Below are 16,809 nucleotides of genomic sequence, written 5' to 3'. Positions count from 1 at the left end.
ATGAACAGCACATAATAGGTAATAGAATTATTAAAAAACAAGTAACTTCTTGGGAAATCTAAGCTGAGGGGAGAAAACAAAGGGGAGAAAATCTAATTAAATCTGGTATTCTTGCATGTTTAGTGTCTTTAATTTCATTATCCAACACACCTACAAAAGTAATGATTAAGAAAAAAAAAAGCAGAGGTGGTGTATTAATTTCAACCTCTTCTGTGTGTGCGCAAGGTGTCAGTAACAGGGAAAACCAGGTTCTGCTCCGTCGCTGACTTTTTGGATAACGCAATATTGTGCCGAATCTCACTGTGTCCCGTTATTGGGATGTTCCCTGTGTTTGCAGGATCGTAGCCAGCAGGTCAATGGAAGGGACTGGGCACGTGAGGCTGCATCTGTAGAACCATGTCCAGTTTTGGGGGCCCCTCTGCAAGGGGAAAGGTATTTAGATTTTCTCGTAGAGAGCCCCCGGGGTGGCTGGAGTTTGGAAGCACATCCTATATAAGAACATGCTGCAGTAATTAGGTTTGTTCAACCTGTAGATAAGTGAGGGTGGTGAGTTTTTTGTTTTTCTGTGACCATCTATTTTCCTAAAAGTTTAGGATTCCAGAGGTGGGGAGACAATTGTCTTTTACAATGTAAAAAGCTCTTAATTATTTAGTGTTGATGCTTGCAATATAAATACATTAAACCCCAAACAAGTTTCTTTCTACAACACACCTTTTCCTTGATTTATTTCTCTATACTGTAAGCAGAGGAGCAGCATCTGCATAAGAGAAATGCAAAATTAAGGGCTTTTTCTCCTAAATTAAGGTTATTTGTGTTGTACTCTGGCCTGTCTCCCACTCATTTATCTCCTTTTGCGATATCAGGTTTTGAAATGAGAAAAGGTTAAGAACAACTAGGTGAAATGATATGCCAGAGTAATAATAAATCTTCATGACATTCCAAGTTGAAAGTATCTTCATTTTAAATTTGGGTCTCTTGCCTGATACAAGTGGTGGTTGTTATTGGCTGAGTGGGGGCTTAAAATTGTGACCTTGATTTCAATTTTGCCAATGATAGACATAGTCCCTGTTATGAATTCAATTTGAAAAGTCTTATTTCTTCATAGCCTTGCTCTCAGTGCTCACCTTGTTGTTTGGGGCTGTTGTCTCTGACCCACCACGGGGATTTTTCGAAGTCCTCACTATTAGTCAAGACAGTCGAACATCTTAAGATGGCCCAGATGGATACTTGGACTTAAAAGCCAGTTGTAAACTACTTCTGCTCGTGTTTCCAAGCAGTCAACAGAGCTGTTGTCACTGTTACTGCTTTTCCTGTTCATTTTCTGCCTCGCCTTTCTTTTCTCATCATCTCTAACTCTTCATCTCCCCATTTCTGGAGAGCGAAGCCTTTGTGATGACAGTGTGGTTATTTGCTGAAAACGAGGTTTAAGAACTGGTCTTGCCCAGGGGTGGTCAGGCGAAACACAACTTGTCAAGGTTTTTCTTTTAACAGTTCCACTATTTAATCTCTCTGCAGTGTATTTTAAACTCTGTGCCTTCTTTGTAGGCGTCTTTGCATCATTTTAGTCGCTTACGCTACTGCTTTGTGGTAGGTTCTCTTGTACATCAATTGGACAAATATTTTCATCTCATTTTCTTTTCTGAAATACAATCTGAGGTGCTGCTTTATAACTTGCTTGTTGCCAGGACTTGAATCAGCTTTCTGTAAGTAAAACTACAGAAAGGAAAAGTTTGCTTTTAAGCTTAATATTTATATTTATTGCCATGCAAACGAATTAGAGACTTTACCTTGACTCCCATGAACGTGGATTGAGCCTCTAGTTATGTTCCAGACTCAAAGTGTTCTGAACATGAAAGATTTGAGCTTTGTCTTTGTCATTGGTGGTGATGGGAAATAAAATATCAGAAAAGAGCAATTCAGTGGGGCTCCCTTAAGTTAAAAGGCTCCGGGTGAGCATAATGTTAGAACTTGCCCATGTTATTTACCTGAGGAGCTGAGTCACTAGGTAAGTGGCATTTATCAAGGACACAATTTCCAGCTTGTCTAACTGCAAATATGAAGTGTCAGAAAGGCCATCACAAAAAAAAACACCCAACAAACCCCACCTAAAAAGTAATAAACTGTGACTTTGTCCAGAAGAAGAAAGTCAATGTGGGGGGTGTGGAGTTTAAGTGCAATAAGTGATTGACTGTTCCATGTGTTTCTTAAAATACGTATTTGAGAGCTCTATGTTGGTCTTAAAATTAATTTTGAGAATAACTCTTGAACTGGTAAGGTAAAAATAGAGCTGAATGATCTGAGGGGAAAGCTCTAAATGTTTTGTTGCTTGTGTTTTAGATAATCCATTTCCTGAATGACTTGGAACCTTTTTAATGCCATTTTCTTGCTTGCTTTCAGTTAGTCACTCACTGCATTTTCCTCTCTCAGCTTATCAGTTTGACAAACGTTGTTCCTGATCATCTTGTTGCTTTGGTGCCATTGCCGGTGGCTTCCAGGGCAGCGATGGATCCCTGTGACCCCCGGAGGCACTGGGGGGATTTAAGTGCCTTTGCAATTGGGAAATTTGGGATACATCTCTACCTGCCAAAGGAAGAAGATAAAAATTAGCACTTTACGCTTCTACCAAAGGTTTCCAAACTCTGTCTGCTGAGCCGTCTCTATGAGTAGGTACTCTGGCATCTCATCTTTTTGGGGAGAAGAAAATTTGGGTTGTTTTGCTTTATCTGCGGCGTGGTTTTGTCATGTCTTCTGGCCAAATGTCCATAGTTGTTCACAAATAGATTTTGGGAAGAAAGAGGGTGGATAGTGCTTTGTATCAAGTGAGAGGGGCCCTGTATATGTTGATGGGTTTAGGAGGAGCCTGTTCAGTCATCTGGGACTCCTTTGTCCTTATTTGGGGACAGACTTTTGAGCAGGGCCTGTTGCAATAGGACAAGGGCTGTTGGCTGTAAACTAAAGGAGGGAGCTTCAGGCCAGACATGAGGGAGAAATAGTTTGTGCTGAGGGTGGTGAGAGCCTGGCCCAGGTTGGCCAGAGAGGTGGTGGCTGAACCATCCCTGGAGACATCCCAGGCCAGGCTGGACGGGGCTCTGAGCAACCTGAGCTGGTACAGATGTCCCTGCTCATGGCAGGGGGGACACTGGGGGAGCTTTGAAGGTCTCTTCCAACCCAAACTCTGATTCTATGAACTCAGTCTCAGTGTCCTCAACCCGATCTAGGTGATGTCCCTGCTCATGGCAGAGGTGGCACTGGGTGAGCTTTGAAGGTCCCTTCAAGCCAAACCGTTCTGTGATTCTGTGTTTAATACTGTGACATAAATTCTATCTCAGGCCTGAGCTCTGTCCTACAGACTGGCAGCAGGTGCACGTTGACATTGTGCATGCAGAGAAATGAATTTCATATTTAGGGACTTCTTGGCAAAGTTTTTCAGGAGGAAGGAAAAAGCTTTGTTTTAGTTATTACTCTTAATTGAAAAAGCTTGATTGCCCCAGAGGTATTTCCCGTTAATTCCTGACTTGGAGGCAAACAAAGTAATATGTTGTTGATGTATGTGCTTTCAGTATAGTTAATATTTACTGGTATTAAGGGACTGGACCTTAGCTGGGCTCTCTGCTTACTGTATCTCCTGGCTTTTCATTTGTAATGTTTAGCTGATGGGTTTGCTGTAAACTTAAATCCTCAAGTGCAAGTGTCTTATTTCACTAATAGTATTATATCTTCAGTTATTCGATAATCTTGTTTTTAAAAGTTTTAAATCTATACTTCTTTCTGTAAGCAAAACAAGCTAGCTATTTCTATTTTCTTACTGAGATTTTGGACACTGCAGAAGGATAGTATTTTTTTTAACCGTTGAATTGCTTGATTAAATAGATTAAAAAAACCCAAGTGAACTGGGTGAGACGCAAATTGATAGTGTTGCTTTTATGGAATGATTTGTCATTCCTTGTGGCTTTTGTCCACATTTGTTTGTAGGATATAAATGAAAATCAGGTTCTGCAGTCTAGTGCCCACTGGATGTCAACTGGTCACCATTGAGGTGCGTCAGCAGAGAAATATCACCCGTGGCCTCTTTCGTTTCTGTGTGTCTGGATCCCTGTCTGTTATTCTGTTGCTTGTATAAAGTTATTTTCCTTAATTTGAGACTTTGTAAACGAGTGGTAAAAAAACCCTGACACTCTTTAGAGTTAAAAAGCACTTTTGAACTAGCAATGGTTTTCCTTACTCTGGCTGTGTTTATTTAAATAGTTGTAACATGACATGGCATCTTGTAGGGTAGAAGATGAGGCCTCTTCAGCTTTTTCAGCAATGTTGTGATGTAACTTCAGGCAAATAAATGTAAACCCTCTTCTCTCTCTTTATAGCATTGGGAACAACTTGTGGTCTTTCTGTAACGAAAAGTAAAAAAATAATCAAACATTGTCAGTATATTTTTCTAACACATTTTGACTTGATAATATTCCTGTTTTGTGATAAACTAACTGTGCTTTGATTTTGATTTAATGAACTGCGTTTTAACTAACTTGTTTTATACATATGCTCAAAATATTTGAAGACTGCTCATTAAATCTGAGTTGTTCAGATATAGGACCCTTTTTTATTGAGTTTTCTTCTAGGATTAGAGATACAGAAATACTACTTGTAATTTTTCTGCTTGCTAAGGGTTTGTGTATAGAATTATCATGGTGCTCAGACAGTTGCCTAATTAAAGAGGAGTTCTTAAAGATGAAGGAATTGACCTTAAAAAGCTGTCGTGTGTTCTCCTTGCAGGTGTCGGCGGTGGATTCCTTGGAGGGTCCCCTTCTCCAGGTGGAGGGATTGAGCGATCTGAGGCTGGAGCTGCACAGTAAGAAGATGAACATGCACTTGGTCCTGATAGATGAGTTACACCGTCACCTTTACATCAAATCAACCAACCGAGTCGGACAACGCAACAAGGAGAAAGGGAGAATAAGGTGGGTTTGGTGTGAGGTGAACTGAGGGCATCGTGTCTAGGAGAGAAGAGGACAATGTTCTCCTTTGCAAAACCAGGAAGTTTCTTGGGAGAATGCCATCAACTCACACCTCAGGCTTTCATTTTTGGCAAGCAAATTTCTCATGTTCATGGCTGCAGAGAGCAGAAAAACTCCAAATATGTTAATGTACCTTCAAGCCTGTGAACAGTCTGTTCTTTTTCTCCCACTTGTTTTTGTGGTTCTGTTGGGTTTGTGCCGCTTCCCACAGAATGATGATGAGGTCCATTCCTTCTACTATTTCTTCTCTGCATGTACCTTTTTACAAATGTCATGATCATGAGGCTCAGGTCAGGCAGAGGGAAAAATTGCTGATCTTATCTAGCAAATGTCCAAGGTTCAAAAGACTTCCAGGTTACTATAAGGTTACTACCTGGAGGCTGTAGTATTGAAGTCTCTGAGCAGTGTGTTTGGGTTGTCTTCCTAATGCGTTTTAAGATGTAGAAACTCCTTAACTGGTTGGTGCCACTGATCAGTGAAAATTCAGCTATTCAGCTACAGGTGCCTGGCTTTTTTTTTCCCCTTAATTTTGCAAATCCTGAAGTTGGAGGGCAATGGAGTTGAGAAGGAAAGAAGACAAACAGTGGCCAGGGAAGAGAGAGACACAGTATTGGAAGATAAGTTCTATAGAGTTAGGAGAGGAAACAAACAGGGGCAGGGAGTGGAAGAGAAGCCAGCATATGATGAAGATGCAGAGAAAAGATAAATGAGCATTTTATTATCAGAAGGAATAAAAAATACTTACCAAAAATAGGAGAGAGAGTTAAGTTGGATTAAATGAATTTATGAAGTATAAGATTGAAGTGGAAATTTCTGTGAAGGGGAGGGTGGTTTGCAATTCCTCAGTCTCTTCCTTACTCATATTTTTTAATTAAAAACAGACACAAAGCTTTGGTGTACTCAGACTATGTGACTGCTAATTAGCTGCAGTTTTGTACAACTGCTACTGGTTTTATATCTTGTTCCACATTTCCTGTTGCACATAACTGGAAAGCAACTCTGCGGAGAGGGACCTGGGAGACCTGGTCGACAACAGGGTGACCACGAGTCACCAGTGTGCCCTTGTGGCCAAGAGGCCAGTCCCTGGGGTGTGTTAGGAAAAGTGTGACCAGCAGGTCGAGGGAGGTTGTTCCTCTCCCTCTGCTCTGCCCTGGTGAGGCCACATCTGGAGTTCGGTGTCCAGTCCTGGGTTCCTCAGTTGAAGAAGGACAAGGAATTACTGGAGGAGTCCAGTGGAGGGACACAAAGATGATGTGGGGTCTGGAGCATCTTTCTGATGAGGAGACACTGAGAGAGCTGGGGCTGTTCAGCTGGAGAAGAGAAGCTGAGAGGGGATCTCATCAATGGTTATAAATATCTCCAGGGTGGGTGTCAGAGGATGGAGCAGACTCTGTTCAGTGGTGCCCAAGGACAGGATGAGGGGCAACGGGCACAGACCGAAGCACAGGAGGTTCCACCTGAATGTGAGGAGAAACTTCTTTCCTGTGAGGTGCCAGAGCCTGGACCAGGCTGCCCAGAGAGGCTGTGGAGTCTCCTCTGGAGACATTCAAACCCGCCTGGACACATTCCTGTGTGATCTGCTCTGGTGACCCTGGATGAGCAGGTGGGTTGGACTGGGTGATCTCCAGAGGTCCCTTCCAACCCCAGCCAGTCTGTGTGATATTTGAGAATATCAACTCTTACATCAAGGACAGTGTTGTTGCTTTGTTTCAGTGTGCTGCCCTTGCCTGGCTCTTGACCAGGATGCAATAATGTTTATGGAGAGGAAAAGGCCTCAAGTTGCACCAGCAAAGGTTCAGTTTGGATATTTGGAAAAATTTCTTCCCGGTGAGGGTTGTGGAGCATTGGAACAGGCTGCCCAAGGCAGTGGTGGAGTCACCATCCCTGGAGGGGTTAAAAGGTGTTTAGACGAGGTTCTTAGAGACATGGGTTAGTGCTTGATTTAGGTTGTGGTTGGATGTGATGATCTTGAGTGTGTCTTTGAACCTAAGTGATTCTATGATTTCTTGTATAAGTGTTAAGTGTGTTCTGTCTCGCAATCTGAACCTGGAACGTGTAGCTAATCCTTCTAAGTATGGTATTGCAGGTGTACAGGGAGTATAGGTGGTTCTTAGGCAGGTTAGTGAGTTTAGCCCTTGTTTTTGCAGTTTTCTGTAAGCATTTTGACCTTTAAGGGAACATACCCAACTCCACTATAGGAGCCTTCCCCACTTCTTTTTCTTAGAAATGATTTCCTGCTGACATTTCCCTGCCCCATCCAGCCTCATGCCTTTCATCATGCAGCTGGGACAGCATGATGTGTTTTTGGCTAATAATACTGTATGAATTTATTGTGAAAATGAACAGATTGAAAGTCTTTCTGAGTAAGAAGCTCTGTTTGGAGAGGGATGCATGTAGGTGTGCTCAGAACAGGAAATGGAAGTGGAGGAGAAAGGGCGGAAGATTCTAATGGGAACTAGAAAAGCTTCAAGGATTAAGTAGTTGACCGAAGCTGTGGAAGTGGGAGCATCTCTTCTCAATATGTGGTTTTCTAGAAAGATCTTAATAATTATATGCTAGTTTATCATTGTGCTAGGAGTAGTTAATTGTGCTGGAGGTGAATGTGTCTGTTGGGAAATAATCCTGTGTCGTGTCAGCTCCAGTGTGCCTGTGCCCTGATCATGGTGTTGTGACCAGCTGTACAAACCCGGGGTGCTATTAAATTCAGGGAGGCCTTGGGGTACCAAATTTTGTCTCTGATATATGGTGTTGCCTCATCATTGCTTTTTTTTGGCCTTTTCAATCACATGTATGTATGTAGATATCTGCTTGGATTCATCTGTGACCTTGTGCTTTAAGTTTTGTGAACCTCTTGTATCAAAACCATTATAAGTAACTATTGCTTAGTCTTAGGAATTCAATGAATAAATGAGTTATTTGTTGTGAACTAAGACAAATACTGAACTGTTTGCTTTAATTATTTCCCCTCACAGTTCTCTTGTGAAAGATGCCTCTGCTGTGCCTCTCATGGACGTTACTAACTTATCTACACCTCGAAAGTTCCTCGAAACTTCCCAGTTCAGTACTCCTGGGAGCTCCAGCAGTGAGTATCTAAGTCACATGCATTCCTCACAGAATTAATTTGTCCATATTGAGCTGGTTTTGCAGGAGTAATAGTTGTATCATCCGCTGTTCATGGTTGGCTGCTGGTGGGGGTGGTCCTGAGGCAAAAATTTGAGAAGAGCTTTGTGCCATGTCATGGGACGAGTGAGTGGTATGTGCAGGGGCAGAACTTGGCTGTATCTGCTTTTTTTTTCTTGACAAGTCATCATTCCTCACCATTCCTCATCATTCCCCACCCCCCCATCAACTTGAATTAAATACACTTAGTTTTCTGTGCCTTTTCTGATCTTGATCGTGTTCTTGCTGTCTTGGACAGAAGAGAGATTGGCAGTCAGTTCAGTTTTCGCAGAGGTCTCCCCTACATTATTTTATGTAGACAGGCAGGTACGTGGACATGTTGCAGAAATTTTTTTGCTGTCTTGGAGCCAAAAGGTCAAAACTTCTCCTTGCGGGAACTTTAACTTAGAACTAAAGGTCTGTCTGTACACAGGAATAATCCCGTGATCTTTGTATACCTGCTACTGCAGCAGACACGGAGCAAAACACTCGGTTTCATTGGTGCTTTTTTATGAGGCTTTGAAAGTGCTGCGCAGATGGGAAATTAATCCTTGTATTGTTACAGTGGATTAATAAGTGGGGTTGCCCTTGTTTAACAAAGAAATAAAATGAAGAATACAGAAGTGACCTATATATTTTCTTCCCTGCCTTTTCGAAGTTGACTGTTTCAGCATTCCTCAGATGCAGAGGATATTTCCTTTTCTCATCCTTATAAATTCTGTTGTCCTTTTTTCTTGTCTGCTTGTTTCTGGTTTTTCCTTGTCATGCTTACCTCCCAGACTCTTACCTGTGTAAAATTCTGGGGAAGGAAACTTAAGAATTCCTATTTTGTCTGTGCGATCAGTGAGAAGTTGAGTTTGTTGCTGAATGTCACGTGATTTTGGGGAGCTGAGGAAATAAACCACATAAAACTGAATCCCAGTATCACTACTGTAAGAGTTCAACTACTTTTCAGTGAGTTGTTTGTGTAGTGGCTGCCATTATTTTCCACCTAAAATATTAATACTCTGTATAGTCAGAAAAAAAAAGTCTGTTACGGAGCTGATAGGGATCTCCCATCACGCCTTATAGCCCAAGATGCACTGACAAGTAGTGAGACTGTTTTCAAAGAAAGGTTTTTAGGTTATTCCCTTTTTTTAGTGGTTCCCTTTACAGTATAGCATATACCTGTTGATGTTTATATGTTTAAGTGTCCAGCTCTGGGATCTTCAGCACAAGACAGACCTGGACCTGCTGGAGAGGGGCCAGAGGAGCCCCAGCAATGATCTGAGGCTGGAACAGCTCTGCTGGGAGGACAGGCTGGGAGAGCTGGGCTGTTCGGCTGGAGAACAGAAGCTCTGGGGAGACCTTAGTGCGGCCTTTCAGTGCTTAAAAGGGGCCGATAAGAAACACGAGGACAGACTTTTGAGCAGGGCCTGTTGCAATAGGAGAAGGTGGTGTGATGGTTTTAAACTAAAGGAGGGAGATTCAGGCCGGACATGAGGAAGAAATTGTTGGCCCTGAGGGTGGTGAGAGCCTGGCCCAGGTTGACCAGAGAGGTGGTGGATGAACCATCCCTGGAGACATCCCAGGCCAGGCTGGACGGGGCTCTGAGCAACCTGAGCTGGTGCAGATGTCCCTGCTCATGGCAGGGGGGGCACTGGGGGAGCTGGGAAGGTCCCTTTCAACACAAAACATTCTGTGATTTTATGAAAAAGGTGTTATTAATCACTTTGGGCAGCAGAGCAAGAATTGTCCCTAGCATCCCTAGAGCATGGCTAGGTGTTTTCTGACTCATTTGAAACTTGTAAAAATCAGCAAGTTCTTTTATTTCCTTGATGCTATGTTGGATGTGTTTAAACTCACTTGTCCCAACCTGCCCTGATAAACAGTTATTTCATACCATATTTGAATGACGGTTGTAGGCTACAAGCAGCAGGTTAGAACCACCGGAATGGTCTCTAAGAACTGGATTGTTTGTGAACATGAAGCAGCATTGCTCCTTTGACTCCAAAGGCCTGAGAACAAAGGCTCTTGTGGCTTCATCCTCAACTGCAGTCAATTGGTATAGGTCAGTTGAGAATCTGCTGTAGAAATTCTCATTTCTTGCAATCTTTTCTTGTTCTTAATGCCCAACGCACCAGAAAATGTCTTACCTGGCTCCTTGTTACACTCTGTACCATTCAGTGAAGTGCTGGGCAAGTGTCCCTCAGACTGAGCAAGATCTAATTATAATAGAAAACATTTGATCAGCATAAAGTATGCATATGGTTTTGCTTCAAGTGCACGATGTACTTATGCATATTTTCCCCACGTAATTTTATTGAAAAGTAGCCTCTTCCAGGACTGTGGAACTAGCAGCGAATTTAAAACTTGTGTATGCATCACAAAAGCTGTTTCTGCCTTCAGTCACTTAAGTTCTTTGGCTTTTTATTGATGAAACAAAGCGGCTGTGCATATTAATGCGTGTCATTATAAAACACTGACTCATTCAACCCATCTCAGCAAACATGCCAAAATTTTGAGTCCTTTCTGCATTCGCTTCCCAGAGGAGATGTTACCTTGTGCTGTAGAATCTTTATAAGGAAATTAAAGCTGTTCCTGCTGCACTTAAAATAAACAAAACCTTCAGTAATGTTCACCTGAGGATTGTAGATAGAGCAGTTCACCAGTCACATTTTCCCTTCATGCCAGTTCAGAGAAATAAATTCACTTTCAAATTATATTTCTCTGCTTGAACCTTCTGTACTCCGAAGAGTATTTATGAAGGTTCCTGCTTTGCCAGACTCTTCCTAGAACTATTAAATGTGCTCACCCAGTACACAGCAAACCCAAGAGAGCCCTTTCCTGAAGAAATACGGAGAAAAGTTTTGAGAAAGTCAAGGAAAGATGAGCTGAGGTGGTGATAAATGATACTGTTATTGATAGCATATGTAAATTTTATGCTGAAGAGATAATATACTTCAGCAACCCATACTTCTCAGCTCAAAGAGAAAAATGGAGCTGCCAGATCCAAGCAGCGTGGTGGCTTCTGAGGTCAAGTCTAGTTACGGTTCCTGGCTCTTTCTTCAAGAGCATTTGACACCGTCTCCCACAGCATCCTCACGGCAAAACTGGGGAAGTGTGGTCTGGACCATCGGGTGGTGAGGTGGACTGTGAACTGGCTGGAGGAAAGAAGCCAGAGAGTCGTGGTCAATGGGGCAGAGTCTGGTTGGAGGCCTGTATCTAGTGGAGTGCCTCAGGGGTCAGTACTGAGACCAGTACTAGTCAATATATTCATCAATGACTTGGATGAGGGAATTGAGTGCACTATCAGCAAGTTTGCTGATGGCACCAAGCTGGGAGGAGTGGCTGACATGCCAGAGGCTGTGCTGCCATCCAGAGACCTGGACAGGCTGGAGAGTTTTCACGGGGGGAGAAATTTAATGAAATATAACAAGGGCAAGTGTAGAGTCTTGCATCTGGGCAGGAACAACCCCAGGTTCCAGTACAGGTTGGGGAACGAGCTATTAGAGAGCAGTGTAGGGGAAAGGGACCTGGGGGTCCTGGTGGACAGCAGGATGGCCATGAGCCAGCACATGTGCAAAAAAAAGTGAAACCCTCTGAAGTAACTTTTTGTTTTTCTTGTTTTTGCAGGACCGTGATTTGTGTCACTGGTGGTCCTCACTAAGGGTTTGTGTTCTGACTTGAGGCTGAGCACTGGGTATAATTTGTGTGTTTGGGGAAGGGAACGTTGAGGAAATTTTAGATCCATGCGTTGCAATCTAAAAGGGTAATGCGTAGTCACTCTTCCTGTTTAATTTCTTTATTCTTAAACATGGTCACAATGTAAGATACTTGACTATCATGAATTTATTTTTTTTTTTTTAGAGACTCAGTTTTCATGCTTGAACATGGCTTACAGAGTTGCCTGGTGCAGTTTTCGCAGAGTGAAATGATTTTGGAAGACTAACATCCTTAAAACTGTAGGTGGAACTGTGTGAAGAGCATTTCTAGAAAGAGGAGATTTGCCTTGAGGCTTTGAGGTTATTGATCTGAGACACATCTTCTTTTGGGCTTGGTAGTAAGACAGAGCAGAAAATGACCAGAATGTTTAAAGGGCCCATTTCTAAAGTAATTGTTTATTTGTTGCTTGTTGTCTCCATGCATGGGTCAGAACAAGGATTGGGCACCAGAAATTAACAGGTGGCATTTCTTCAGGTCTTCGATTACGCCTTTGGGGCGCTGTGAACCTGGATCTTTTTCTCTAGAAGGATTGAAGGCAGAAAGGATCTAAGTAGAAAGGACATAAATCATGGAAAATAGTACATTAAGTTTTACTAGTTGTCCATAAAAGCACACAGCTAATGAAATCTTCTGTAATGAGTAGCAGCAAATTTTGACTGTTCATTGAAATGAAAAACAAGACCCAAGAGTCTTCTTTTGCTGCTTTGCTTAAATGAGTTATCAACGTTGGTTTTTCTGGGGACCAGACCGGAGCTCTTAAAATGCCTCTTGCAGTGGTTTCTTTCCTGTGAAATGGCAGAACTGTGCAAAAGAGGGTATCATCAATTGGAGGAGATGTTTTTATAGGGCATCATCAAACCAGGGAGCAGTCAGTTACCACCTTTGTAACTAAGGAGGTGATCAATCAATGAAGCACCTGATTCAGCTTTCTAGTGAGTTGCACTGAGGGTAGATTTTTCACTGCTTAAACACAGAGCTGAGTGTTTTCAGGTGCAGTGCTTCAGTGATGAAAAATTTTTGAATATGGTTGAATATTTTGGTGGAGAGTGTGGCAAAATTATGACTCCTTTAAGGTGATGATTTGAGAGGCTTTTGAGAAACCATATTTAAGTGTTCTACTCTGTAAGTGGTTTTCAGAGATGATCAGAACAAGGAAGTCATTGGGGGTAGTCAGCATGGCTTCACCAAGACAAGTTGTGCTTGACCAACTATATCACCTTGTAGGATGAAATGACTGGGCTGGTACATGAGGGAAGAGCAGTGAATATTATAGAGAATCACAGGATGGCTGGGGTTGGAAGGGACCTCTGGAGACCATCCAGTCCAACCCACCTGCTAACGCAGGGTCACCAGAGCAGATCACACAGGAATGTGTCCAGGCGGGTTTGAATGTCTCCAGAGAAGGAGACTCCACAACCTCTCTGGGCAGCCTGGTCCAGGCTCTGGCACCTCAAAGGAAAGAAGTTTCTCCTCATATTCAGGTGGACCCTCCTGTGCTTCAGTCTGTGCCCGTTGCCCCTCATCCTGTCGTTGGGCACCACTGAACAGAGTCTGGTCCATCTCTGACACCCACCCTGGAGATATTTATAACCATTGATGAGATCCCCTCTCAGCTTCTCTTCTCCAGCTGAACAGCCCCAGCTCTCTCAGTGTCTCCTCATCACAAAGATGCTCCAGACCCCACATCATCTTTGTGTCCCTCCACTGGACTCCCTCCAGTAATTCCTTGTCCTTCTTAAACTGGGGAGCCCAGAACTGGACACCAAACTCCAGATATGGCCTCACCAGGGCAGAGCAGAGGGGGAGGAACAACCTCCCTCACCTGCTGGTCACACTTTTCCTAACGCACCCCAGGTACCATTGGCCTCTTGGCCACAAGGGCACCTTGTTGGCTCACGGTCACCCTGTTGTTGCCCAGAACTCCCAAGTCCTTCTCTGCAGAGCTGCTTTCCAGCAGGTCCACCTGCTGCCTGCCTTTCAGTAAGGTCTTTGACACTGTCTTCTTTAAGATCCTAATAGAGAAATGGTTGCCATACAGGCTGGATGAGCAGCCAGGTGGGTGGGAATGGCTGGATGCTGAGGCTGGTGATCAGTGGCACAAAACCTAGTTGGTGGCTGGTAACTGGTGGTGTACACCAGGTGACACCTGGGGGTCCTGCTGGGTTCAGTCTTGTTCAGCATCCTAATGACTGATGTGGATGATGGGCCAGAGTGTACCCTTGGCAAGTTTCCGGATGAGACCAAACTGGGAGGAGTGGCTGGTGCTCCAGAGGGTTGTGCTGCCACCCAGAGGGACCAGGACAAGCTGGAGAAATGAGCTGACAGGAACCTCATTAAGTTCAACCAGAGGAATAGCAAACCACTCCATAGTAATTGTTTCAGCTCTGACCCTACGTTATTTAGAAGTGATAGGACAAGAGGAAACATCCTCGAGATGCACCAGGGGAGGTTTGGGTTGGATTTTAGGAGAAGGTTCTTCACTGAAAGGGTTCTCAAGCATTGGAACAGGCTGCCCAGGGAAGTGGTGGAGTCACCATCCATGGAGGTATTGAAAGGACATGTAGATGTGGCACTTGGGGACTTGGTTTCATGGTGGACCTTGGCGGTGTTTGGTTAATGGTTGGTCTTTTCCAGCCTAAGTGCTTCTATGGTTCCATGGAGCAGAACAATCACAGGCACTGATATTGGGGATCACCAAGTTGGGAAGCAGCTTGGCAGAAAAGTACCTGGGGGTCCTGGTGGACACCACGTTGAACAGGAGCAGCCAACACCGCACCTTGCTGCAAAGAGGGCTGAAGGTATCTGGAGCTGCATTAGCTGAAGTCTTGCCAGCAGGTCAGAGATCCTTCCACTCTACTCAGCACTGGTGAGAGAAATATGGACATACTGGAGAGGGTCCAGCAAAGGACCATGACGTTGGTGCAAGGACTGGAACACCTCACCTGAGGAAAGGCTGAGAGAGATGGGACTGCTCAGCCTGCAGAAGGTTCAGGGAGGATCATACTGAAGTGTATAAATGCCTGAAGGGAGGATGCAAGAGGATGGAGCCAGGGGTCTGCTCAGTGACAGGACCAGAGGCCATGGGCACACACCAACACACAGGAGGTTCTCTCTGAAGGTCAGGAAACACTTGGGGTTTCTCACTGTGAGGGTGACAGAGCGCTGGCACGGGTTGCCCAGGGACGTTGTGGCGTCTCCATCCGAGGACATTGTCCTGGGCAACCAGGTGTGGGTGTCCCAGCTTGGGCAGGGGAGTTGGACCAGGTGACCTCCAGAGGTTCCTGTCAGCTGAACCATTCCGTGTGATTTGGGGTCATCTTTGAATGCGCTTAAACCGTGAAAACCACTTGAAATCACTAAATGATACTGAAATGTAGGTTTCATAAGAGGTCACTTCAGTGAAAAACATTGCAAGTGATGTGCCAAACTGATCTGGAAAAGCCTCGATTGGGCTTCATGCAATCTCTTATTTCTAGTGGCTTGTATGGCTCAACGTACAAGAGTTGGTAACTGAGATGGGACAAAAAAGCAGGATGTTGAACCTGTTTGGTTTTTTTTAGCATAAAACTGTAAATTCAAGTTTTAAGGCTTCATTATGTTGGAGAAGAAGAACTGTAATTTCAATATTAGACTATTTGCTGACATAGTTTCACTTGTTACACTCTCAAGGAGACAAGGTTAGTCAAACCAAATCTAAATAGCAGACCCACAGTTTAGAACCTTTGATAAAAATAATCATTGCAGACATCTGCAGGATAAATTAACTTTTCATGGTTTCTTTACATCTCTATGATGATCTTACCCCTTTGAGGAGGCACATGCTTTACAGAAGCATTTTGGGTAGAAACTTGAATGCAGAAAGCCAGGAATAAGCTCTGACACTCTTGTGCTTTTGTCTTGATACAAATGAATATAAAGTCATTCATGCTCTTGGTTTAAGAATAAATACAGATGAACGCTTCAGTTCTGAGAGCTGATCTGTAGGAACATCTCCCTTAACCCGTGGAGCTCCTGCCCACAGAGAAGAGTGTATAGGGCTCCAATTTTATAGGTGAACTTCTTTACAAAAGCCTTTGCCTTTTTTGAAGAGCTGGGGGACAGGAGGGGCTGATTCCTGGGCTGGAGCTTTGTGGTAGAACAACCCCTTGGTGACATTAAATGGCAGAAGAGGATGTTTGAAGCGGGCAAGACACAGGGAATGAACATCTGCAGTTGTCTGGCATTGGAATGTCGTCAGATCTTACAAATAAATGGCCCCCCAAAGCTACCCAGGGTACCTGTTTAATAGGCAGAATGTGCGAGAAACATGGTCCCTACTGTTCCATCAAAAGACCAGATATAACAAAACTTACAGACCAGTGTGGTGCTGCTAGATATTGAACTCTTCACTTTGCTGTTGTTTGTAAGAGATGTAAATCGGTGCCCTGACGACTTGTAGGTGTTCGGAGTTGGTTTGCTCTTTTGAAAATGGAAGAGGTTTCATCTTCGTGTGCTGGCAGAGTTCTCAGCGAGATTGCTGCCTTTAGTCGCCTTAAATGCTGTCCTCGCGTTTGGATGCCGTGGTATTTCCTCCCTCTTTGTGCGATATTAAGAACAATTTACAGCCCGATTCCGAAGGGGCCGCAGTGTAATGACGGGGACCCGCCCACTGAAAGGTTAAGGCTGAAATCTTTGCGTAAAACTCAGCGCAACAAGATACTCGGAGTGTTTTAAGCACGAAGTCCAAACTTTTCTTCCTCTAGCATTTCCCAGGTTATCCGTTCCACATCTCTTGTTCCAAAGAACTCATTTTCTGTGTTTTTGCCTGGCATGTATGTTTTTGAGAATAACAAGTGGCATTAAAATGGGCCGATAGTGCACAAACGTGGGTTGGAAGGTGTGTGGTAGATGAGAGCTTTGGGCAGGAATATGTTAACTTGTAACTGGTATTATTGCT

At 43.7% G+C, this 16,809-nt stretch overlaps 1 protein-coding gene across 1 annotated transcript in view; it reads left to right on the top strand.

The window, feature by feature from the left end:
- Positions 1-16,809, top strand: part of EXOC4 (exocyst complex component 4) — a 415,407-nt gene that overhangs the window by 40,442 nt on the left and 358,156 nt on the right. Inside the window, exons 4-5 of the mRNA XM_065640979.1 lie at positions 4,768-4,952; positions 7,982-8,091. Coding sequence (XP_065497051.1) covers positions 4,768-4,952; positions 7,982-8,091 — 295 coding nt within the window. The remainder of the gene's footprint in view (positions 1-4,767; positions 4,953-7,981; positions 8,092-16,809) is intronic.

The sequence above is a fragment of the Caloenas nicobarica genome, chromosome 1, assembly GCF_036013445.1.
Source record: "Caloenas nicobarica isolate bCalNic1 chromosome 1, bCalNic1.hap1, whole genome shotgun sequence".
Taxonomy (NCBI): Eukaryota; Metazoa; Chordata; class Aves; order Columbiformes; family Columbidae; genus Caloenas; species Caloenas nicobarica.
This window is presented reverse-complemented; position numbering and strand designations above follow the sequence as displayed.